Below are 24,842 nucleotides of genomic sequence, written 5' to 3'. Positions count from 1 at the left end.
CCGCCCATTGGCTTCCCTCCTATTGGCCAGAGTTCATCTTCCAGGGGCCACACCCACTTGCGCTGCTTACCTCCCATTGGCCAGCTTTCATCTGCCATAGGCCACACCCACTCGTGCTGCTTACCTGGCTGGGCCAGAGCTCAGCTGCTCGGCCACTCAGCACTGTAAGGAAGGCGGGGAAATAGCCTTTGTATGTTTCTGAGCTCCACCCAGCAGTGCTCCGAGCCTATAACCAGCCCGGTGCTCAAGACGTCTCTCCCCGTGGTCTCAGGGGTTTCTGGGGTGCCAGGTCTCGCACCCAGGTCTCCTGCAGGCAAGGCCTGAGCTCCGGTCATTGAGCTGTGTCCCCGGCCCCGTGGAAATTGCGTTTTTCCAGGCTAGTCTCGGGTGTCTGACGGAGGAGGAAAGCAGGGGCGAGGCCACAGCCTCCCTCTGAGCGGCCCTCCTCCTCCCGTCAGCCCCCCATCAACCCTCTGCTCGCCCTTCAGAGGTGCCCTCAGCTACAAGCGTGGCCGCAAGATTTATGGCCAGCTCAGCCCGGGGCCACCTGCTGGGGTCACCCCACCCCAGCAGAGCCCTGTGCGGCTGTCCTCAGAGGCCCCTCCCGGCCGGGGCGGGCGGTGCTTCACCTGTCACTCCCCCCCCACCCCGCTGGGGCCACCAAAGCACCTTCCTCAGACCCCGAGGGGTCGGGGTGGGGGGCTGCTCACCAGAGGTGAGATTCTCCCTGCCAGGACCGGTGGCAGGAGGGGCCAGCAGGCAGGGCACCCAGCACCTCCCCAGAGATGCCCCCCCCCAAGCATTGTCCCCTTGCATTCCTTTCTTTCCTTGTATGGGGCCACACCTAGCAGTGCTCAGGGCTCACTCCTCATGGGACTCCGGGGACCATATGGGATGCTGGGGGTCGAACCTGTAAAGACAAGCGCCCTCTACCGCCCTATTGCTCCATCCACCGTGGCTCACAGTCTAGCAATTCCTCTTAACCCAGGGCAACCCCTGAACATTCAGCCCAGCATGGTGGACACCCCTGAAAAATGCCCGGGAAATGCCAGCCATGCCCACCCACCCAGAGACCCCACTGGAATGGCAGGCAGGGGCGGGGGAAGGGAAGGGGCTAGCCCAGTCTGTCCTCCGGGCCTGGCTGTGCCCCTCTACTGGCCCCTCGGGTCTTCTAGGAGGTTAGGAGATGTGATCAGAGAGGGCTCATGGTCTCCGGAGGGCACACAGCATGGAGGCCATGGGAGTCGGCTGGGTTACAGCAGCTCCACTTTTTACTCTGCAATTGCACTGTCTGTAGCGTTGCCCCTGGTTCATGGGTCCCTCTCTGAGGGGACGTTGGGCCCAGGATGGCTCAGGGGAGGAGTATCCGCCTTCCATGTGCGAGGCCCAGGGTTCAATCCCCGCCTCCCAGGAGTAAATCGGTCAGGGGCACCGAGCCACAGTATGGCGGGGAGGGCGTTTGCCTGGCACATGCTGCCATCCCGGACGGGCCCTGAACGTCCCACAAGGAGCGATCCCCGGGCAAAGAACCAGGAGCAAGTCCTGAGCACCAACGGGTGTGTCCCAAAAGAACAAAAGACGAAACTGTTCACTAGGAGGGGTGTCTGGCCGGGAGTCATGGGGGAGGTCCTGGGGGTCATCAGCTCTGTCCCTGGGGGAAGGCCCTGACCTGTGGGAGAACTGGACACCCGAGAAGGACACTGCTGAAGGAAGTCCAGAGCCAGGATGACTAGCAGCGGCTGTGTGGTGGCCATGTGGTATGTGTGGCCGTGTGGTGGCCGTGTGGTGACTGTGTCAGTGGCCGTGTGTTGGCCTCATCAGCGGCCCTGTAGTAACTGTCAGTAGCCGTGTGGTGGCCATGTGGTGACCGTGTCAGGACTCACAATTGCCTCCAGCAGTGTCCCGGCTGTCGGGACTGTGGGGGGCACCAGCCCTGCCCCGCGTCCTCCCCTCAGCCTTTCAGCAGGTGGGCGCCAGCCTGGCAGAGTCACCACCGTAGTCACTGTGTGGCTGAAAGGGAGAGACCCAGAGAGCAGAGGGCCGGAGCCTTAGCACAGGCATGGCCCTGGCCCCCCCGCACCCAGGGCTCCCCCCCAAGCTTCCAGGAGGGACCCTGAGTACACAGCACAGAGTCAGCCCTGAGTACCGTGGGGCACGGCCCAAACTTCCCTCCTCTCCACCAATAAAAGAAACGAAATGGATGGGGCTGGAGCAATAGCACAGCGGGTAGGGCGTTGGCCTTACACTCAGCCGACCTGGGTTTGATTCCCAGCATCCCATATGGTCCCCCGAGCACAGCCAGGAGTATTTCCTGAGTGCATGAACCAGGAGTAACTCCTGTGCATCTCTGGGTGTGACCCAAAAAGCAAAAAAAAAAAAAAAAAGAAAAAAAAGAAATGGAGTGGAGAGGGTGGATGGCCCGTTCGTCCTTCTGTCCGTCCATCCGTCCATCCAAGGGCCAGAGCAGGACTGTCGGTGAAACCGAAGCAGCCGGGGCCAGAGACCAGGTGGCCACTGTGGTGCTGAGATCTCCATGGTTGTCACCCCAGGACCCCCGTCCGTGCAGGTCTGGGAGCTAGTGCAGTCATGGGTGGGGCCGTCTGGCCCACGGTGAGCCGTGGTGGTCTATGGTGGCGGCCCGTGGTGGCCCGCAGTGGCCCGTGGTGGTGGCTGGGGCCCTGGGCCTCCAGAGGGCCCCAGCAGCAGCCTGTGGGGGCGGGTGGGCTCCGAGGGGGCCGAGAGGGGCTGACGGGCCGTCTCCGGATCAGGTTCTTCCTGAGCGTCTCTCCGGAGCCAGGCCAGGCCGCCGGCATTGTGGGGGTCCGCTCACCGTGACCTGCGCCCGCAGCCCCCGGAAACGGCCCCTCCCCCGGGGCCTATCAGAGCCGCCATCTCCCGGGGCCTTCCTGCCACCACATTCCTGGCCTGGGCCAGCAGGATGGACGGGGCTGGCCCTTCCGAGCGCCACGGTCACTGCTTCTGGCCTGTCCATATCCCCCACCTCCCACTGGCCCCTCCCCGGGACCAGCCAAACATCGCGGCCAGCCCTGGGTCGTGGGAAGCAGGTGACAATTGGGGGCCCGAGGGTGACTGAGGACAGTAGAGCCCATTTCTGTAAGGCACACGGAAGCCTTCTTGGGGGCAGAGGGCGGGAGGGGGGTAAGAGGCACAGAGAGGGCGAGGGACTTGTCTGAGGTCGCACAGCAAGTCATGGAAACGAGGACCATGCGTGCAAAATCTTCCCCTGGCAGCTTCGACCTCTGTGGACTTAGTGGACGACCCCCTTCTAGAAGCCCCCCTAGGCCCGTTCGCTCCTGAGATGCCCACAGGGTCTGCTCTGCAGGGGCCAGGCCAGCAGCACTCACTAAAATGGAGGAAATGAAGCTAAGATGAGGCGGGGCGGCACAGGACTCAGTTTGCAGTGCTCGGGCTGCACCGGCTGGGGCACCTGTCACCTTTGGTGACTGGCAGCAGCACGTTGGGGCAGGTTGGGGCAGGGCAGTTGCTGTCCGACGTGTGGCTCTGGGTTCGAGCAGAAACGACCAGAGAAAATGGTCTGGAGCCATTCCAGCATCTGCCTGGCCTCAGTTTCCTTTTTGGCGGACATGGTCCAGTGTCCACTTGGCCTGAGGCACCAGGACGGAGCTGCTCTTTCTTCTTCCTTTTTTTGCTTTTTGGGTTACTCCTGGCTCTGCACCCAGGAATTACTCCTGGCGGTGCTCAGGGGACCATATGGGATGCTGGGAATCGAACCCGGGTCGGCCACGTGCAAACGCCCTCCCCGCTGTGCTATCGCTCCGGCCCCCGGAGCTGCTCTTTCTCGAGCCGACTCCAGCGGTGTAGACAGTGGGTCCATCTGATCCGGTTCCTCCCAGGACCCTGTGCCCCTGCCTTTGCCAACCCAGACTCAGACAGAAGCTTCCAGAAAGAGAGAGAGGACACTTTCTTCAGCTGACCATCCAGGCCCCCGGGGCCAGGGACGCCGAGGCAGCTGGGGACAGCGGGTGCCCCAGGACGCCCGAGGGTCCAGGCAGAGGGTCGGGCCTGGTGGGCTTCAGTTGCACCCACCGTGGCCCGCTGTGGTTTGGGGGACACGCTTGAGTCCGTGTCCAGGTTTCCCTGCCACTGGCTCTGGGGGACAGGAGAGCCCAGAACTGCACGCGGGTGTGGGAAGTGGGCATAGGGCTCCCTGCCCAGGGCCAGGTGGGTCACCATCCCCTCACCCACCAGGGGTCCCACTGTCCCTCTGCCCAGAGGGGCCACTGACAGGTCCACTCTCCTGAGACTCAGGTCTGGAGTGGGAGAGAGTCACGGGTCTGTCCAGCCACCCCAGCTTCCAACTGTCCAGAATCTTCTGGAAGGTTCTGTCCAGAGCACCTTTGCCTGGTGAGGGTTTGTGTGGTCAGGTGGACTCCAGACATCGGCCAGGCCAGACCTGCCAGGTGGCCACAGGTCCCACCCCTGGACCAAGGCCGGGCCGGCCCTGCGGTTCTGCCCAGGAGAGACCCCACATCTGACCCAGCAGTGTGGGGGCAGGGAGGCCACAGCAGCCAAGCCCCGGCCAGCTGCCGAGGAGCGCCCCGATCCTCCCCTCAAGGGCCCTGAAGGGTCATGGTCAAGGTCGGGGAAGGGGCGCCCGCAGCTGAGCAGACTCACCCACAATGGCAGGGACAGAGTCTGGGGGGTTGTGGGGGGCAGCAGGACCGGGTGCCTTCTCCCACTTCACACAGAGCAGGGTCCACGGACAGCCACGGGCACAGACCCGGGACAGTCTGGCCTGAGGAGCAGCCTCTGCAGGTGTGTTTGCGACAGTGTCTGGGGACCCGGGGTCCCTCCCAGCCCCGCGCGGCTCCGCCTGACTGGGCCGGACTCATGGTTTTGGGGTCCTGATCCCGCAGTGCCGGGGCTCAGTCTCAGGGCCACGGACCTGTGCTCCACCCGGCCCTCCAAGCTGACGGAGGCAGGGAGGACCCTGAAATCCCCCCCTCCCGGGCCCCGCACCATGACGGGGTTCATTTGTCCTGCCACAGGCTGGCCAGTCACTGGCCTCTCCAGGTAGACGCGGTGGGGACCTGCCACACAGACCCCTCTGGCCTGGCTCTCCTGACGGTGCCCATCCCGCCCCCACTCTGGTCACTGGGCCCCACGGGGAAGGGGTCCGGGGCCAGATGAACTACTTGGAAGGAAGCATAGTCCCGGGACCTTAGAGCCGGGTCCCTGAGGCCATGGTCAAGGGGGACTGAAATCAGCCACACACGCACACACATGCACATGGCAGACACACACGCACATGCATGCACACAGAAGAGACATGCATGTATGTACATGTACATAGCAGACATGCAAGCACGTGTGTGCACACAACAGACATGCATGCACATGTCTGCACACAGCAAAGATATGCACACACATGCATACAGACAACAGAGACACGCACACTCATATATGTACACAGCAGACGCACACACGCACATGCGTGCACACAGAAGAGACATACATGCATGTGCACGCACAGAGCAGACATGCACGCACATGCGTGCACACGGAAGAGACATACATGCATGTGCACGCACAGAGCAGACATGCACGCACATGCGTGCACACAGCAGACACGCATGCACACGTGTGCACACAGCAGAGATATGCACGCACATGCATGCACATGGCAGACATACACGCACATGCGTGCCCACAGCAGAGACATGCACACACATGCATGCCCACAGCAGAGATGCGCGCACATGCAGACACACAGCAGACACGCATGCACATGCGTGCACATAGCAGAGACACGTACGACATGCATGCACATAGCAGACATGCGCTCACACGTGTGCACGCAGCGGACATGCACACATGCGCACGAATGCCCACAACAGACACACACATGCCTGTACGCCGCATCGGCATGCACGTGCAGCAAGACAGCACAGACACGCACACACGTACACACGTACAACACACAGCACAGGTGTGCGCTCACACACAGGCAGCACATGTGACACAAAGACAGGCACACATGCACATGCACGTGAACTTAGGCGCGAGCCGGTAACCATGCACACACGACACATGCGGTCTATGCACGATGCACGCAACACGCACACGTGTGCACACTCACACGTGTGCGGATGTGCAGGTGCATGTACACACAAACACGCACATACACACAGGGACAGGCACCCACACACGTGCACACACATCTGTCTGACAACTCACCTCCAAGCCCGGGGTTGGCTGAGGGCGCTCGGCCTTCTCGCGGGCCTTTTCCGGAGGCCGAGCCATGACAGCCCGTGGGAACATTCTCAGCCAGTCCATGCCGGCAAGCTCCGGCCTCCTGGGCCCTCCGAGCTGGAGCAGAGACGAGCGTGACGGAAGCTCAATTGTTCGTGGCTTTGCTTGTGGGGGGTCACCCCTGGTGGTGCTCAGGGCTCCCTCCCGGAGGGCACAGGGGGACCACGTGAGGTGCCAGGGCTGGGACCCAGGTCAGTCACTGAGAGGCCGATGCCGTCCCGCTGTGCCGTCGCCCAGCCCCAGCTCCTGGTGACCGCACAGATGAGTGCGGCAGGTACGGGCACCTGCGTGGAGTCCCAGAGCGAGGCGGCCACTCGCTCACCTTTGGGCTTTGGCGTGGATGAACGGGGGCGCAGGGAGCAGAACTGGGGAGGGGGTGAGTCACCGCTACAGGAATGTGGCCCCCAGAGGGGCTCGGCCCCGGCGAGGGGGGTCCCGCTGAGCTGGCCTCACAGTTCTTGCCTCTCGTGCTCCGTTTCCTGCCGGCTCATTCTATTCCTGGTTCTTCTGATCACTCGTGATTAGTGATAACTGTGATGAAACCAACCACTTCGCGCTCATTGTCGCTATAACGAGTCCCTTTAAATTCCTTAGGAAATGTGTCAGAGATTGAACAGCGGGGAGGGCGCTGGTCTTACACTGACCCAGGTTCGATCCCCGGCGCCCCATATGGTCCCCTGAACCCTGCCAGAAGTGAGCCCTGAGCACAGAGCGAGGAGTTTGCCCTGAGCACTGCCAGGTGTGGCTCAACTCCACACCCCCAGAAAAAAAAAAAAACTGTGGTGGTGGTGGGAAATTAAGTGGAAATAAACAGGCGAAGAACAAAAGGTGAGGGCTCCTGGGCCCGGCCGATCCAGCAGTCCATACAGCTTGTTTGTGTCTGTTTACTTCTGCATTTTTACCTCGGGGTGGGCTGCAGGGGTTGCGTGGGCTCTTTTATTTTTTGTTTGCTTTTGGGTCACACACGGCAATGCACAGGGGTTCCTCCTGGCTCTCTACTCAGGAATTACTCCTGGCAGTGCTCAGGGGACCATATGGGATGCTGGGAATCGAACCCGGGTCGGCCGCGTGCCAGGCAAACGCCCTCCCTGCTGTGCTCTCTCTCCTCATTGAGTCTCCAGGGTTGGGGGTGGGTGGGTGAGAAACGCAGGGGTCCCCCATTACCTCAAATTGAAACTGCCAAACCTGAGGTCAGGGGTCCTAGTCGGGGGCGGCAGAGAGGGCCCCTCCCTCCCCCAATCCAGGTCCCCCTCCAGGTACCCAGTGGTGTGTGGACTTCCTGGAGGGGGCTTCCTCCCCTCAAACTCGGAGCTGCCCCGCCTTTGGCCTCTGTCCCCTGTCCCCCACCCTTGGTCAGCGCCCCCCTTAGCTCTCACAGAGCCAGACAAATGCCAGATCCCACCCACAATGCCTGCCCCCAGCTGGGCTGGGTGTTTGCAGCTTTGGGGTGTCCCCTCCCCAGGATGCTCGCTCTGTGGTCAGTGCTGCCCCCTGGAGGTCAGCGGGCAACCCCTGAAGAAGGTCCTGCAGGTGCTTCCCTCCCTCCCAGCGGTGTCCCCAAAGGGTCACCCTCAACAACCCCCTTCCTGTGACCCGGCCACCCCGGGAGGCCTCTATGTATGTCCTCTGGCTCGAGGGGCTGATGGGGGGACAGTCTGTGGTGGCCGGCATCGTCTAGAACCACCCCACAACACGCTGCACGAGGCGTGACCTCGGTTCCTGAGCGTGCTCCCCCGCACCGGGACCTGACTCCCAAGGTGGAAACTGAGGCAGGGAGCGCAGGGGCGAGGCATCCAGGCTCGGCTAAGCGGCCCGTCGACCTTGAGAAGCTGAAGGTGCTGAGGAAGACTCACCTTCTCAGCGGGGGCGGGGTCAGGGGTCAGGAATGCAAAGACCCCTCCTCCCGGTGCAGGGGTCCCCTACCCCGTAGACGTGACGACGTCCTGTCCCCGGCCGCCGTCGGGCTTTATCAGCACTCAGTCTGCAGCACGGCCCAGATAGCCTGGCCGCTTATGCCTGTAATTCTTCTAATTCCCTCCACCTCCTACCCCATCGCTCCGCTCTGCGCCTCGAACAGGGGGCGAATCCGCGAATCCGGCCACCGCCGAGGCGACCCGGTTCCCAGGGAGGGGCCGGAGCCGGCAGCCCGTCCTGTGAATCGGGGCGTCTGTTCCCCGAGCTCTGCAGGGAGGGGGGCGGTAGGGGGTGGGCCAAGCGGGCAGGCCTTGCTCCCCCGTCCCCGCGGCTGGCCGGTGGGATGGAAAGGCCCCGGCCGCTGGACCGGGCTCTGTGCGGGCTAAGGCATCTCTCTCGCCTCCTCGGATGCCCTTAGGAGAGCCGCGAGGCCGGTTCCCGGGGTGCTTGGGCGGGGGCCCTTCTCCTTGACTTTTGGGAAAGACCATTGTGTGAGCGTCTGGCTGCGGCCCAGAAGGGGAAGTTGGGTCAGGGCGGCGAGGACCGAGGCATTTGCAAAGCGCCAGCCCCGCCCCGGCCCGGCGTTCTGCCCCCGGCCTCGGGGCTGGGTATTGTCATTCCTATTAGGCTGAGAAAGTTCCTAAATGCTGAGCCTCGGGGCCGAGCTGGTCCCTCCCAGCCCCGGTTCCCGCAAAGGAGGAGCTGGGCGCGCTCTGATCGGCCGGGAAGGTCACTGCCACAAGCTTCCGGGGCCCCGCGCTCCTCCGGAGTCTTTGTTGGGGTCCTGTTGCGGCTCTTCAAGGGCAATCTTCCTGGGCCCCCGAAACTGGAGCCTCCTGCTGGACAGAAGTGATTGGCTTATGGGTCGTGGCTCTTGGGCCCCACCTGACAGTGCTCGGGACTTACTCCTGCCTCAGTGCTCAGGGATCACTCCAGGTGGTGCTCGGGGGACCCTTTGGGGTGCTGGGGAACGAACCCAGGTCAGCGGCATGCAACGGGGGGGGGTGCCTTAAGCCCAGTGTTGTCTCTCTGGGCCCCGAAATGTGTACTCTTGGATTGGGTTCTGGAGTGACACCCCGCCCTGTGAGAGTTCGTGAGGAACTGGACACGGGACTCGGGCTCCGAATGCAAAGTCTGTCTCGCCCCAGCCCCAAGACCTGTACCATCGCCCCTCCCACCCCCCTACTCCCCAGCAACTCATGATACCCCTCCCCCTCCTCTCTCCTGCTGGGGTTCTGAGGGGCTCCCCAGGGGTGGATGGGGCCCATGACAACGAGTGAACCTGTCTCCAGGATTTTAGCAAGCAAGGGTGGACCCCAGTGAACACCCCAGGGCAGGGGATGGTGGTCCCAAAGCCCGCAGGGGCTCCCCCAGTTCTTGGGGAGGCAGGTGCCCTGGACGGGGGCCAGAACCCACACACGGGCCTGTTTACGAGTGGGTCAGGGGGGCGTGTCCCTCTCCCCAGAGCCGCCAAGCCCACGGCTGGACGCAGGAGCACTCGGTCCTGGATTCTCCCCTCAAATAACAGGGTCGGGGTGAAGGAGGCACTTCCAGCACCCCGTGGGCAGCAGAATGGGGGGGTGCCTGGGTGCTCCTGGAGGTCCGCGCTGCCACTCTGCCCGGCAGCTAGAACTGGCTGGGCACCGCGGGGGACGTGGACGCAGGCGGCATGGCTGGGCCTGCAGACCCGAATTGTGCTCCCGCAGAACAGACAGAAAAGGACAGAGGTCCCTGCCAGGCCGCAGGGTGAGCCCCCCAAGGGGTGTCTGCAGGGCAGGCTTAAGGAGCACCTTTGGGTGAGAAGCTGGAGCGATGGGGAGTGAGGCGGGGGCTGCGGGGGGAGGGGCAGCCCCCGAGAGAGGGTCAAGGATCCCAGTCTTGGCCCGTCCTTCGCTTCCGCACCCCCAGGGGGTCTGCGGAGGAGGCTGGGGGTACAGAGTGAAGTCAGACTTGGGGAGTCTGGAGCCTGAGCTCGCTGGAGACCCCTATGGCCCCCACCCCAGCTGGTCCCTCAGCTTCAAAGGACTCGGCCAAAGGACACCTCCTGTATGCATGGGCCGGGCCCCAAATTCACCCAAACAGGACGGACAGGAAGGGGGTCCCAGGGGGCCCCAAATGGAGCACACTGTGGGGGTCCTGGGAGGAGGTGGGCCCGGCTGCGGGAGAGTCCCACCTCCCCAGAGGGAGTGCCCAGGTGAGGGCCCGCCCCCTCCTAAGGAAGCAGCCGCCTCCTGCAGCCCACCTGGATTGCTGTGCTGGGGGGTCGCCAGCGGGGTCAGACTGAGCCTGGGGACCCTCCCTCCTGGGATGCGTGTGTGGAAGATGGGGAGAGTGGGAACGGAACCCCAACGGGTAGAAACCCAGTGGGTCCATCTCAGTGTTCCCTGCGTGGCCCCTCTCTGGGCCCCTGGGCAGAGCCCCCCGAGTCCCAGCTGCCCCCTCCCGGGCTCCAGAGTGTGGCCAGGCCAGGCGGCCCCGGGTCACAGGTGTGTCCCCTCCTGGGCGGGGCGGAGGGGGGTGACCGGGCCAGCTCAGGTAGCGGGGAGCAGAGGTTTTCACACCCTCCAGCCCAGCCAGCCGCCCCGCCCCCTCGGGCCATAATGGGCCCAGTAGGGGGTGGCCAGCACGTGGGGGAGGGGAGCCTTCCCCTGCAAGACTGGGGGCTCCGGCCTGAAACCTTCGTTTGGGGGACCCACGGGGACGGGGCGTACTGTCCTCGTGGCCCCGGGCAGGCCGCAGGTGTGTGCGTCGGGGGGTTGGGCTGCGGTCTTGGGGACCCCCGCTTTCTGCCGCTGGGTTCTGGAAGCCCACCCACCTCTCCACCCGGGCTGGCTGGGGGCGCCCTGCCCTGACCGCCGCTCTCCGCGGGCCCCCCGGACTCCCAGACCCTCCCGAGGCCACTGCCGGGGGTCCCGGGCGGCAGAGGCAGGGCGCGGGGCGGGGGAGGCCGGGGCGGGCGGGTCGGGGAGCGACGGCGGCGGGGCCGGCCGGGGGGCAGAGAGGACCACGCCGCCCCGCACCCCCTGGACGGGGACCCGAGGGGCGGCCCCAGCGGGCCCCGGGACCTGGCGGCGAGGGGGTGGGGGCCGGGCCCCGGATCCAGGTGGCACCGGCGACTCTCGGCCCCGCGGCCTCCCCTCCCCCAGCCCTGATTGGCAGGCGGCCTGCGACCAGCCGCCAGCGGCACAGCGCCCCGGGCGCCCAGGCGAAGGCGAACGGCCCCCCGCGGGAGTAGGAGGGGGCGTCCGGCTATATATAGCGGCCGGGCCCGGGCCGGCCGAGCGCGCAGCGAGGCGCGCACCGCGACGCGAGGTCCCGGCCCCGCCGCCCCCGGCCCCCGCCGCGCGCCCCGCCGCGCCCCTGCGCCCTCCCGGCCGTGCGCCCCGCGACGCGCGCGTCCGCCCGGCCACCCGCAGCGGCCCCCGCGCGGGGATGGCGGGGCCCGGAGCGGCGCTGCTCCCGGCCGTGGTGCTGGCCGTGCTGGCGCCCTGGGCCGGCCGCGGGGGCGCCGCCGCGCCCACCGCACCCAACGGCACGCTGGAGGCCGAGCTGGAGCGCCGCTGGGAGAGCCTGGTGGCGCGCTCGCTGGCGCGCCTGCCCGCCGCGGCGCAGCCCCAGGAGGCGGCCGTGCAGAGCGGCGCGGGCGACTACCTGCTGGGCCTCAAGCGGCTGCGGCGGCTCTACTGCAACGTGGGCATCGGCTTCCACCTCCAGGTGCTCCCCGACGGCCGCATCGGCGGCGTGCACGCGGACACGAGCGACAGTGAGTGCGGCGGGGCGGCGGCACCCGGCGCGCGGCACCTGCTGCCGGGCGCCGGGCACCGCGGCGGGCTGGCCACGCGGGGCCCGCGGCGTTCTGAGCCCGGGGAGTCGCCGGGAGTCCGGCTTGGCGCGCCCCGCGGCCGAGCCCCGCCTCCCCGCCTTCGGACGCGGGCCGGGGGGCCGAATTCCAGCGCCTTCGCCCGTGGGCACAGGAGCGCGCGCGCCGCCGCTGGCATCCGCGGGGGGCGGGGGGGGCGCGGCCCGGGCCCCGCGCCCAGGTTGGGGCCGGCCGGGGGAGGCGGGCGGGACGACGGGACGGTCAGCTGGCGGCCGCGACCCCGAGCTGGCGTGCCCTGCAGGGCCCTGGCCGGGACACAGGAACGGGGGTCCCCGGGCTCTGCAGGCCGAGGGAGGAGGAGTCGGCGGGGTGCGGCACGGCACCGCTCCGACCCCCGTAACCTGCGCCCCACCCCCAGGCCTGCTGGAGTTGTCGCCGGTGGAGAGGGGCGTCGTGAGCATCTTTGGGGTGTCCAGCCGGTTTTTCGTGGCTATGAACAGCCGCGGCAAACTGTACGGCTCGGTGAGTGCTGGGGGACCCCACTGGGCTGGGGGGCCGGGAACCCCAGGAGGCCACCCACTGCCCTCAAGCAACCCCTCGTCTGGGACCAGTTGGCACTGCGTGAGGAGGGGGCTTCAGGGGCGGCGGGGTCCCCTTCAGCGGGAGCCCAGCCTGGGGATGGAAGGCGGCTCCGCGCGCGCCCCCCAATGTCTCCGAGCCCCGGCTCGCAGGACACATTTCTGCCGGCGTAACCCTCTGCCTCCTCCTCCAGCCGTTCTTCACTGACGAGTGCAAGTTCAAGGAGATTCTGCTGCCGAACAACTACAACGCCTACGAGTGCTACCAGCACCCGGGCATGTTCATCGCGCTCAGCAAGACCGGCAAGACGAAGAAGGGGAACCGGGTATCCCCCACCATGAAGGTCACCCACTTCCTCCCCAGGCTGTGACGACCTGGGGGGGGCCCTCCTCCCGGAGTTCCCGGCAGGGGGGCAGGAAGGCGGCTGGGGCCACTCCCCACGGACCCTCTCCAGCCAGAGAAGCTGTAAGATAGTTAAGTTAATTATTTAAATATGTATATATTGCCGCCAGATTATTTATGGTTCTGTGGGTGCGTTTTTGTACTCTCCCTAAGAAAGGACACACAAAAGCCACCCCCCCGCCCCCACCAACCCTCTTTCCCGGTGGAGCCACCGACAGGATTTTCTCTGTCCAAATTGTCGCAAGTGTTGTGGTGGGGGGGACATCCGTCTCCATCCCTGCCCCGCCTTGGGGTGCCTGCAGGCCGCCGGTGGCGCTGCCCCGTCTGCAGAATTCTTCCCTGGGGCTTTGGAAGCCGTCGGAGGACGCCTCCCGCTCTCACCAACGCCTGCTCCCTGTTGCTGTTAATCGGGACATATCGGTTTACTCTGGGGACAGAGCGCCCATGTCATTCCGCCACCGCCTCCGTTTTTAGACCGGCCGGGACTGACCTTTGAACTCTGCTGTAGTCAATCTTCCTCGATCTACCCGCCGGGAGAGACCCTCAGACAACTTGGTCAAGGCCTGCCTGCCTGCCTGCCTGCCTGCCTGCCTGCCTGCCTTGGGGGCGCTGACAGAGCCCTGGTGCGGCCAGAATGGACTAGAAGGGGCGTCCTGGCCGCCGGACGCTCCCAGGGACGGTGCAAGTTGCAAGAGAGTCTGAGATGGGGGGAGGGGAAGGCGATCGGCTTCTCCGTGGGGGAAACGGTTAATTGTAAGTGAAAAGTCCTTGTAATTGTACAAAGCAGCGCTCGCCCCGGGGCGTGTCTGGAGAAGTTTCGTTTCCCCAGGCGTGCCAGGGCTGCAGCGGCGGCGTTAGCATCTACCTCACAAGCGTGGCCGCCCTGGGAACGCCCCGGGGTGCAGCCGTTTTTTGCACTCTGAGGGGGTGACAGCGCCCGCGGTGCGCCTCCAAGGGACCTCGTCACGTTTGAGCTATCTTTACCCCGCGATTTACTTTTAGTAAGGATAATCATGGGGAAAATATTTGCAGACAGCTGTTCCGAGTGCACTATATGGTCGCCGAGTAACCTTAGATTTTTCTTTATATATTTTACAAATGTAACCCCTGTCGGGTTGCAGGGATGGAAGAGGCAAGGTCGGGCCGTTTTAAAAAAAGTCCCGAGGTGATGGCAAGCATTTAATTTTAATGAATGACTTTTTCGAGTTTATACAAAAGGGCCTTCGCTGGCTACCAGGAATATTCGGAATGCTTCCTCCAGACTCCCGCTCGGCCGCGCGGGGCTGAACTGTCTCCCAAATTAACTTTATAGGAGTCCACAGACAGCAAGGCTGCAAGGCTGCTTTTGTCTTTCACATTCCTTTTTAAAACACTTTGTTTGCATGCAAATCATCTACTTAAAATACCATTCTTACCCCGAGAGCAGGAGCCTCCTGCAAAATCCTCCGACGGGACCAGAGCACACTGGCAGAACCCTAAAATGCTGATATTTAAGACCTCGCCAGGGCTCCTCGGAGCACGGCCTGGGCACCGCGGGCGCTGGCGTGGGAACGAGCCTTGTGCCATCTGCGGGGTCTTTCCCGGTGTCACGTCTTGTCCCGTTGCCGCTGCCCCGCACCCCCCTCGGCCGCCGGCAGCACCGGGTCTGTGGAAAGCCTCGCGCGTGGTCTTCCTGCGTTTTTGTGACGGTTCTGGGGGCGGGAGGTGTTTGCGTGTCCGACGGCTCCTGGTGTAGCTTGAACCAGGTGCCACCACCCACGGTGTCATGTGTGTGCCGTGCACACGAGAATCCAGAATAAACGGGAAGCCTTTCACGCGTGGACTCGCTGTCACTGAGGAAGGCACCGCCCGCCCTGCGGACCTGCCCTGGGATGCCCCAGCCTGTGCCCTCCCGCCTCTGCCAGGGTCCTCGGTCGGTCAGGACCTGGAGCTTGCAGGGGGTGGGGTGCGGTGGGGGTGGGGAAGATGAATTTCAGCCAGCTGTGTCCACAACTGGCCTGGGGCGGGCGGTGTCTCCGTCCCATTGCCTGAAGCTGGCAGCTTCTCACGGCAGGGTTAATTCACACCATTCCACAGGGACTACCCCCCCAGGTACCCCACTTTAGCCCATGCTACCTCAGGCCATTTGCACTTCCTGCTGGAGGGGGTCCTCCCCCTCCCCCCACCAGAACGCTGAGCAGTGAATGCTTGAGTACTTTGCAAACAAACAGGCTTTGGATTTGAACCTGCCTTCTCAGGGGTTTCAGAGCAGCACCCCTAATCCCCCTCACGGAGAAAGTTCCAGAAATGACAGTCACAGGAGGGCGCAGGCTGGGAGAGCCCTGAGTTGCAAGGATACTCACTTCCCAGGGCTGATAAACACTCTGGGATGTGACTTGTGTAAAGGAGATTGAACGGGAGGCTGGAGCGATGGGACAACTGGTTGGTTGCACACAGCCACCGGGTTCAATCCCCAGCATCCCATAGGGTCCCCTGAGCACCACGAGGAGTGATCCCTGTGTGCAGAGCCAGGAGTAACTAACCCCTGAGCATCGCTGGGTGTGACCCAAAAAGGTAAAGGTAAAGGTAAAGGCCCTCCCGTTGATCGTCGATTTGCTCGAGCAGGCCCAGTAACGTCTCCATTGGAGACTTTGTTGTTACTGTGTCTGGCATATCGAATACTCTCGGTAGCTTGCCGGGCTCTCCGAGAGGGGCGGAGGAATTGAACTCGGGTCGGCCATGTTGGCCGCATGCAAGGCAAACGCCCTACCCGCTGTGCTATCGCTCCAGCCCTTTTTTTGGGTGTGACCCAAAAAAGCAAAAAAAAAAAAAACTGAACTTGGACATGCAGCGCTTAGAATCAGTGATCCCCCCACCCCCCCACCCAGGAAACATCCACTCTGGACAGAAAGACCTAGAATGTGGGGCCAGACGCACATGTGCAGCCGGTTGGGCACTGCCCAGCTCACAGCCAGCTGGGGGTTGCTCCCTGGTACCCCATCTGACTCCCCAAGGCCCACCAGAGTGGTCCCTGAGTACTGCCAGTTGTGGGCCAGAGGAGCAGACCTGAAGCAAGTCCACCTCAGTGGAGGCTGGTTCCCTCCCCAGCATGAAAGGGGCTGCAGAGAGCTGGACACAGGAGGGGCTTGGCCACTCGCCTTGCTTGTGGCCGACCCAGAGCATTGCCCAGCCAGGAGTGATCCTCCGGAGCACAGAGACAGGAGTAGGTGCCGAGCACCAGCCCAAAGACTCTCTATGAGCAGGTGTGGGGGATCCCTTTGCTGCCACGGGTCTCATCTGAGGGTATCGTGGTCTCAGACTCACAGGACATTTGTGGCATCACAGATTCAAGTGTGTCCCTGGGGCCGGAGCCATAGGACAGTGGGTGGGGACACAGCCAACCTCGGTTCAATTGTCCACACCCCAGTGGGTCTCCTGAGCCCAGCCAGGAGTGAGCACAGAGCACAGAGCCAGGAGTGAGCCCTGAGCATCCCTGGGTGTGACTTTGGAGCGAAACAAAAATGTTCCCAGGCTGGCGCGGTAGCATGGCGGGTAGGGCGTTTGCCCTGCACGCGGCTGACCCAGGTTCAATTCCCAGCATCCCATATGGTCCCCCGAGCACTGCCAGGAGTAATTCCTGAGTGAAGAGCCAGGAATAAGCCCTGTGCAACGCTGGGTGTGACCCCAAAAAAAAAAAAAGTTGTTCCCTGGGGTTGGAAGGGTAAGTTAAGGCACATTGCTGGCTGGGCCTTACTGACTCTCCAAGCACCGTGGGTGGTCTCCGAGCACCCTGGAAGTGGCCCCTGAGTGCAGCCTTTGTGGTCTGATACCCCGCTTTCCGCTGGTGTGTGTGTGTGGAGTCTCAGTCCTAAGAAGCTGCTGCCTGGGCCAGAGTGGTAGCACAGTGGGGAGGGCATCTGCCCTGCACGTGGCTGACCGGGTTCGATTCCCAGCATCCCATATGGTCTCCCGAACAGCGCGAGGAGTGATTCTGAGTGCAGAGGCAGGAGTAACCCCTGTGCACCACTGGGTGCGACCCAAAAAGCAAAAAAGAAGACGAAGAAGAAGAAGAAGAGGCCGCGCCTCATTCAATGCCAGTGGAAAGGAAGCCTTGGGTGCGGGGAGGGGCCAGGAGACAGTCAAAGGGCTGAGTGTGGGTTCCGCATCGGGACCCTCAGGTCCCAACCCCCGCACCCCACAGTTCCCCAGCACTGCCAGGTGTGGCCCGAAAACCAAATAGCACAATGCAGAGAGTCAGGAGGAGGTGGGGATGGGGGTGTCGGGGCCGCACTGCAGAGAACCCCAAAGCGCAGGCAGTGGGCAAGAGTGGGCCCGAACGTCCTTGCTCCCACAGCACCCCCGACCCGAGCCCTGGCTGCCTGGCAGGCCCAACCCACTCTGCATCCAGAGCCTGCAGTATAGACCGCAGAAACCTGCAGTGTAGACCAGAGTGTGCTGAGCACAACCGGAGCAGCCCAGCCACACTTTATCCTATCCGTTTTGTTTTCACTGGGGGGCCCCCCTGGCGGTGCTCAGGGGCCCTGGGAGGTGTGCCAGGCCAGCTCCCACCCCTGCGCTCACTCTGCGGACCCCCGGCCCCCAGCTTTGAAGGCAACTTAGGGTGGACTCGGCCAAGGAGTTCTCTGTGCAGTCCGGGGTTGGGGGGTGGGGGGCCGGACCTGCAAATGGGGAGTCCTGGGCACGGAGCAGGGGAGGGCAGGACAGGCCTGGGGTGTGGACGCTGGCCCGTGACCTCCGCGGGGTGACCTTGGGCCTGTCTGGCCTCCAGCGCGGCCCCACCTCCAACTCGCTGGTGTGAAAAAGGAGAAGAAGAAGCTGCTGAAGTGATTGTTATTCCCCCAGCTCAGCCTGGTCTTCAGGTGCAAATCCCCTGCTGGGACCCGGCCCTGTCCCCAGGGGCCCCTGGCCAGCCCAGGCCCCAGGCTGCCCGCGCCACGTGGAGCCTCTCTCTGACCAAGTGGCAGTGTTTCATTTGCTCGGGGGCCACACCCAGTGGAATCCCACACGAGGGTGTAGAGGCAGGGAGAAGCGGGTCCTGGAGACATGAGGGTGCTCCCCTGGGGGAGGGGCTTCCCTCAGGGGGCCCTGGCAGTGGTCCCGTAAGCCCCCCACCCCCCACACGGTCCTCCGTCCTGGGGGCTACCAGGACCCGCAGTCCCCTCCTGTACATCCCGGGTGTCCGCCTGGCTCACACCCTCCTGCCTCGCCCTCCCCCCAGACCGCCCTCCCTCCTGGGCACCCAAGGTCTCTCTCCAGGCTCTGTCTCGCCTCCAAGTCTGTCCCCTCCTCCTCAGATCCCAGAAAATGGACCCAGGACGAGATCACAGCCCTCAGCATGTCCTGGAGACGGTCCCCCACCTCCAACCTGTGATTCTAAATATATTGTCACTGTCACTGTCGCTGTCCTCCCATTGTTCATCAATTTGCTCGGGCGGGCACAGTAACGTCTCCATTGTGAGACTTGTTGTTACTGTGTTCGGCATATCGAAGATGTCACGGGGAGTTTGCCAGGCTTTGCCGTGCGGGCGAGATACTCTCTGTAGCTTGCTGGGCTCTCCCGAGAGGGGCGGAGGAATCGAACTCTGGTCGGCTGCGTGCAAGACAAACGCCCTACCCGCTGTGCTATCTCTCCAGCGTATTATTATTATTATTGCTTTTTGGGTCACACCCGGCGATGCTCAGGGGTTACTCCTGGCTCTGCACTCAGGAATTACTTCTGGCAGTGCTTGGGGGACCCTATGGGATGCTGGGAATCAAACCCAGGTCGGCAGCGTGTGAAGCAAATACCCTTCCCGCTGTGCTATCACTCCAGCCCCAACTCTTTTTTTTTTCCCAACTCTTGATTCTAAACAAGTGCTTGGTGAAATCTCATGACTGGGTGCTCAGAAGCTTGGGAAGGGCTGAGGGACTCAGCTGTTAGGGGGCCTCACTGGGGTCTCTGAGCTGGTGTCCTCATGGGAAGGTTCAGCTGACGGTCTCCCACGGGTCCTGCCTGGGTTCCCCTCCCCCCGCCATAGTTCTCACTGTGGGGCTAGAATGTTGCATGGTGATGGTGGGCTCAGGGGGCTTCAGAGGGCTCAGGAGACGGTGCTCCAGGGGCCTGTGGCTTCTCAGAGCTGGCCCAAGAATGTTCCAGAACATTGCCATAGTTCCTGCGTCCCCCGTGTCTGCCTCTCTTTGGGAAGGGGGCCACACCCAGAGGTGCTCAAGGGCTATTCCCCACTCAGTGCTCCCAGGGGTGCTTGGGGAGCACATGGTGTGGGGACGGGTCCCAGGGCACCTGTGTGCGATGCCTATACCCCCACCCCAAGACACGGGTCCCCTTCCACCCGAGCCCCTCATCTGAACTCGCCACATCTCAGCCCTATTTCACCGCAATTCCTGGGAGCCTACACTCAGGGGTGAGGGTCGGAGACCCTGAAACCTGTTAACTGGCCCTGAGAACTGAGGGTTCCCCTGCCAGGATACTGGGGGACACGTCTCAGCCCCCCACCCCAGCAAGACTTCCTGTCCTGGCTCCCAGGCAAGACGGGGTGACCTGAGCCCAGTCCTGTGAGGGGTGGGGAAGGTATGCCTGAGAGGTGGGCCTGGCAAGTTAAAAGGGCCCCTGGGGGGGCCCAGAGGTGAGGTGCCTTCCCACAGGGAGCCCCATGCCAGGGAAGACCCCCACCCCGCAATCCTCTAGGGTCCTTCTGCAGGATGTATGCAGTGGAGGGCAAAGCCCCTGTGGCAGTGGGAGGGAGACCCCGGGTGCCCGCTGGCCGCTCCTCTGAGTCCACGGTCATGGGTGGTAAATTGGCTCTTTGTCCAAGCTGAGGCCCGGGGACAGCCTTTCCAGACTGGCCCCAGACAGCCAGGTGGGGGCCCTCAGCTGTGGGCACCTCTGGGCACTGGGTCTTTGGGCGGGGGCCCTTCTGCCCCTGAGACTGAGCCCTTGGGGGTTGGGGTTAGAGATCTCTGCTCACCCGCCACGTGAAGGGGCCTGGTGGAAACCTTGGGTGGCCCCCTGCGACCTGCAAAGTGACACACCACCTTACACCCCAACAGCCACCAAGTTCCAGCTTGGGTGGGTTGTTTTTGGGGTTTGGTCTTTTGAGGCCACACCCGGCAGTGCTCAGGGATGACTCCTGGCTCTGTGCTCGGGGATCCCTCCTGGAGGGACTCAGGGGGCCATATGGGGAGCTGGGGATCGAACCCGGGTAGCCGTACGCAGGGCAAACGCCCTCTCCACCCTGCAGTCACGAGCCCAGTTCCTGCTGGCCCCGAGCTACGGAGAAACAAACATGCTTCTGGATGGGTCCCGAGTGTCCTCCGGGGAAGCACTCATCTGGAAGTGCTCATCTGTGTTACCCATCCGGGAGTGCTCGTCTGTGTCGCTGAGTTTCGGCTCGGCTCTGCTCCGGGTAGGAGCTCTGTGTGTGCTGTCCATGTTTCTATCGCTGTGGACACACCCCTGGACACGCAGATTTCAAAAGCTGCATCAAATCCAGGTGTCGATTCTGTTCCTGGGGGCTCCGGACCTTTGGGGTCGCACCCAAGACTCATGGCCCAGGGCGCTGAATGCTGCTGTATCATCCTTTATTGGTTCTTAAAACAGAGTTCAAGTTTACAGTATCTACAAACAATGTTACAACCATCGGCTGCTCCAGCCTTCCTGTCTCACTCCTCCCCCACTATTTGGGGATGGGTTTGGAATTCCAACCTGGGGGCTTCCCTTGGCCGCGAATTTGAGTCTTCACTTTTCTCTTGGAAGAGTATCACCACTTCGTCTTTTTTTTTTTTTTTTTTTGCTTTTTGGGTCACACCCGGCAATGCACAGGGGTTACTCCTGGCTCTGCACTCAGGAGTTACTCTTGGCAGTGCTGGGGGGACCCTATGGGATGCTGGGAATCGAACCAGGGTTGGTCGCGTGCAAGGCAAACGCCCTCCCCGCTGTGCTATCACTCCAGCCCTGACCACTTCAAGTCTTACATGGAAATATCTGGCCCAGGTTGGGATCGTTTTGGGATGTGGATGTTGGGGGTTTTGTCTTTTTTTCTTTTAGGGGCGGGGAGCTTGTTGGGGGGTCACATCTGGTCGTGCTCAGGGACTACCCCTGGCGGTGCTTGGAGGACCTCAGCCGCCCCAACTGATGCCCACGGGCGTCATTTCCCAAAGAGCCTCTTCCTGGCTGGTTTCCACTCTTCCTCCCTCCTCAGCCCCCCTTCCGGTGCCTGTGTTGGGGGTACCAGGATGGAGGTGCCCACTTCCACCCCGCCCTCCACTGCCCAGACTGGTCACCCACTCAGCCTTCGAGGTGCCCTGTGACCCTTAGTTATGACATGAGGCTGACCAGCTGTCCCAGCCACCCACGAAGGCCGTGATGGGCGTGGTGGGGTCAGCACGCAGGGGGCCCTTGAGACCCTGAACCCTGATGCAGCTGCCCCTCGGGGCTCACCCGGCGTGCCTGTCATCTTGGGGCCTGCCAAAACTGGGCCCCCAACGTTCTGTGTCCGCAGCCCCTCGACTCTCCATCCTGAGGGTCCCGGTGGGCAGTGGGCGGCAGCTGGTGGGCTCCTGGGGCTCAGGGGGTGGGGGATGGGCTTCCAGCTCTGACACCAAGATCCAAGACGCTGACCCCTCCAGGCCAGGACAGCCCGGGGTAAACTGAGGCAGCATCTGAAGCGCAGAAGTTTAGGGGACCCAAGGAAGCCCCTGAGCCATGGCACAGTTCAGGGGCCCCATTTACCCTGGGCTCTGGCTTCTTACTCAGGGTCTTGGGTTTGTCTTGGGGCCACACCCAGCGGTGCAGATAGTCAGACCCCCCTCCCCCCTGCCCCCAGGACTTGGCCCCTTTTCTGCCAAACAGGCATTTGCAAGCGTCAGAGATGCGTGTCAAGGCGGGCTCTCACCCAGTTTCTCCCCCCTGCTTGGGGCCAAGGCCAGCAGCGCTCAGGGGCTCCTCCTGGCTCTGTGCTCAGGGGTTGCTCAGGGGGCTGAGTCTCTGGGTTCTTCCTCTTCTTCCTCTTCCTCCTCCTCCTTTTCTTCCTCTTCCTCTTCCTTTTTCTTCTTCCTCTTCTTCCTCTTCCTCTTCCTCATCCTCCTTCCTCCTCCTTCTTTTCTTCCTCTTCTTTCTCCCTCTTCTTCCTCTTCTTCTTTCTCTTCTTCTCCCTCTTCTTCCTCTTCTTCTTCTTCCTCTTCCTCTTCCTCATCCTCCCTCCTTCTCCTTTTTTCCTCTTCTTTCTCCCTCTTCTTCTTCATCTTCCTCTTCCTCTTCTTCCTCTTTTTATTCTTCCTCTTCTTCTTCTTCTTCTTCTTCCTCTTCTTTCTCTTCCTCATCCTCCCCCTCCTTTTCTTCCTCTTATTTCTCTTCTTCCTCTTCTTCCTCTTCTTCTTTCTATTCTTCTTCCTCTTCCTCTTCTCTTCCTCCTCCTCCTCCCCCCCCTCCTCCTCCTCCTCCCCCTCCTCCTCCTCCTCCTCCTCCTCCTCCTCCTCCTCCTCCTCCTCTTCCTCTTTTTCTTCTCCTTCTGCTCCTCCGATACCTGTAACCATGGATGGAGGATACTGGATCAGTTGAACACAACCAGAACCTCAGCCCCAAGCACTGTCTGCTCACCCCTCGCGCTTCGGGGAGCGGAAAGTGTGCGTATGGCGCGGGGGCGGCCACTCCCTTGCCTCCTTCATCTTCCACCCCCCCCCCCCCCACCGTGAGCTCAGCGCAGCCTCGGTCCTGGCTGAGCTGGGCACTCTGGGCCGGCCCCTTGGCAGTCAGGCCCAAGCTGGCGGGCGCGTGTGGTCCTGGCCCAGTTCCTGGCCCAGCTGCAGCTGCTGCACCTCAGGGATTGGAGCGAGATCGGGAAGGGGCCCAGCCACCCGGTGCCCCCTCTGCTCATCACCCAACCCTACGCCCGCGCCTGGGGAGACGCACCCGTGAATGCCTTCGTGTCTGCAGTGATGAGAAGGGCAGAATCCCGATGTGTGCTCAGGACCGTGGCCACGACAGGAAAGCAGAAGAAAGAGCACTCGGCCCCGGGCTCTCACGGGCTCTCACGGGGTCTGACGCAGAGGCTCCGGGTCCCAGCGTGGGGCCACAGGAGAGACGGTCACTGCAGTCTTGGTTGGTCCTGCGCTGGAACTGGCCCTCCTGCCTGACCTGGCGGGAGCCTGGGTGGACCCCAACTGGCTCTGTCCCTGAGACCGCCCCTCCCCCGCATGCCAACACCCCCTCCCCCGCCCCTGCCCCCAAGCCCAGGCACTGCGGGACCAGGGGGCAGGGGGCCTGGCTGTGCCGGCTGCATGTCCCCACTGCTCGACCAGTCGCAGGAAGCAGCCCAGGCCAACTGCTGCGGCTGGGGGTCTCGCCCTCTCCAGCCCTCCTGACACCCCACGCCCTGCAAGGGAGAGGCTCACGGCTTCCGCAGGAGGTGTGGGGACTGTGCAGCCTGAGGCCCCCCAGCCCCCAGGCCCGCTCACACCCCCCAGGGAGCCCCCCACACCCATCCGGGGCTAGGGACTTCAGGAGTGGAGCCCCAAGCTGACGGCAGAGCCGAGCCCGCGCGGGTGGGGGCTGGGCACTGCGACAGCCCCCTGCTGCCCTATCAGAGAAGGACCTGGCAGAAAGTTGAGGGTCAAAACCTCGGGTTTGGGGTCCACTGGGGACTTACCAGCTCTGTGAGCTGATGGGGACCAGCCAGGAAGGCAAGATAAAGAGTGGGGCTGGAGCGATAGCACAGCAGGTAGGGTGCTTGCCTTGTACATGGCCGACCCGGGTTCGAGTCTCAGCATCCCGTAGGGTCCCCCGAACACCACCAGGAGTAATTCCTGAGTGCAGAGCCAGGAAGAACCCCTGAGCATCGCCGGGTATGACCCAAAAAGCAAAAAAAAAAAAAAAAAAGGAGGGTCCCGGGTCCACATTTCCAGCGGGGTCTGTGGGCAGACCTCACTCAGGTACAGATGTGGGGCCCAGTGCCTGGGCTGTGACAGGCCCGGGACCCTGGGGGTGACCAGAGCCGCAGAGGTGTGTAGTCCGGGGTGCCACCAGCCCACGCCACCCAGTCTCCCTGTGCCTCCCAGCTGTGACCCTGGTCTTGGAAAGGCAACAGGCCCTGCCCCAAAGGTCTCATCTCCTCCAGGACCTGACCCCTGACCTCTGACCTCTGTTATTTCCATATAACATCCAGGCCCTGTGGCCAGGCCATCTCCCCCTCATCCCGTGTCCTCGGCCTGCTCCGAGCCCTCCAGCCCCCGGAGCGTGGCTGATGCATATTCAGCCGGGCATGTTCTTGGCCCAGATTTCAGCCCCGGACCCTCGAGGGCACCCACGGGGTCCAGCTCAGCCGCCTCTGGTCCCTGCCCCGACACTTCCGGGTCTGTCAGCACCAAACGCTCAAGTTCACGGCAGCTGTCTCCTTTGGCCTTGAGCCCCAGGGCTGCAGGTCTCAGCCCCTGTGCCCCTCCCCGTCACCCAGCATGTGGCGGGGATCCGGAAGCTGCACCCCCAGCTGCCTTGGGGCCCTGGAGAGCTGGGGTTCCCCCTGGTGCTGCCACAGGTGAGAAATGTGCATTTTCCAGCAGAGGGCTCAGGAAACCTCATTCATGTGCAGACGTGGGGTTCAGTGTGCCTGGGCTGTGAGCAGTGGCCCTCAGGCTCAGACACACCGGCCTGGCCGGAGGTGGGCAGGGCTGGGGGCTCTGGGGGGGTCTCCCATGAGCTCTGTGGGTGTGACTGAGGCCGCTGGCTCTCCTGGCCCCGTCACGGTCACCAAAGGCTGGGTCTGCCCTGGTGCGGCGCTGGCTGTGGGGTGCAAATCCCCCCACTCAGCCCCCAACTGCCTTCTCAGCGAAACGGGGTCCC

The 24,842-nt window shown here is 63.2% G+C and overlaps 1 protein-coding gene across 1 annotated transcript; it reads left to right on the top strand.

Annotated features, from left to right (window-relative positions):
* The first annotated feature begins 11,640 nt into the window (after nucleotides 1–11,640).
* FGF4 (fibroblast growth factor 4) lies at nucleotides 11,641–12,977 on the top strand. The gene is made up of 3 exons (XM_056132012.1): nucleotides 11,641–11,971; nucleotides 12,447–12,550; nucleotides 12,801–12,977. Exons 1-3 carry the CDS (start codon nucleotides 11,641–11,643, stop codon nucleotides 12,975–12,977), a joined length of 612 nt encoding a protein of 203 aa, XP_055987987.1.
* Nucleotides 12,978–24,842: the final 11,865 nt, after the last annotated feature.

The sequence above is a fragment of the Sorex fumeus genome, unplaced genomic scaffold (genome assembly GCF_029834395.1).
Source record: "Sorex fumeus unplaced genomic scaffold, SorFum_2.1 ptg000093l, whole genome shotgun sequence".
Lineage (NCBI taxonomy): Eukaryota > Metazoa > Chordata > Mammalia > Eulipotyphla > Soricidae > Sorex > Sorex fumeus.
Note: the sequence above shows the minus strand (reverse complement) of the source record. Positions and strands in the feature narration are given on the sequence as shown.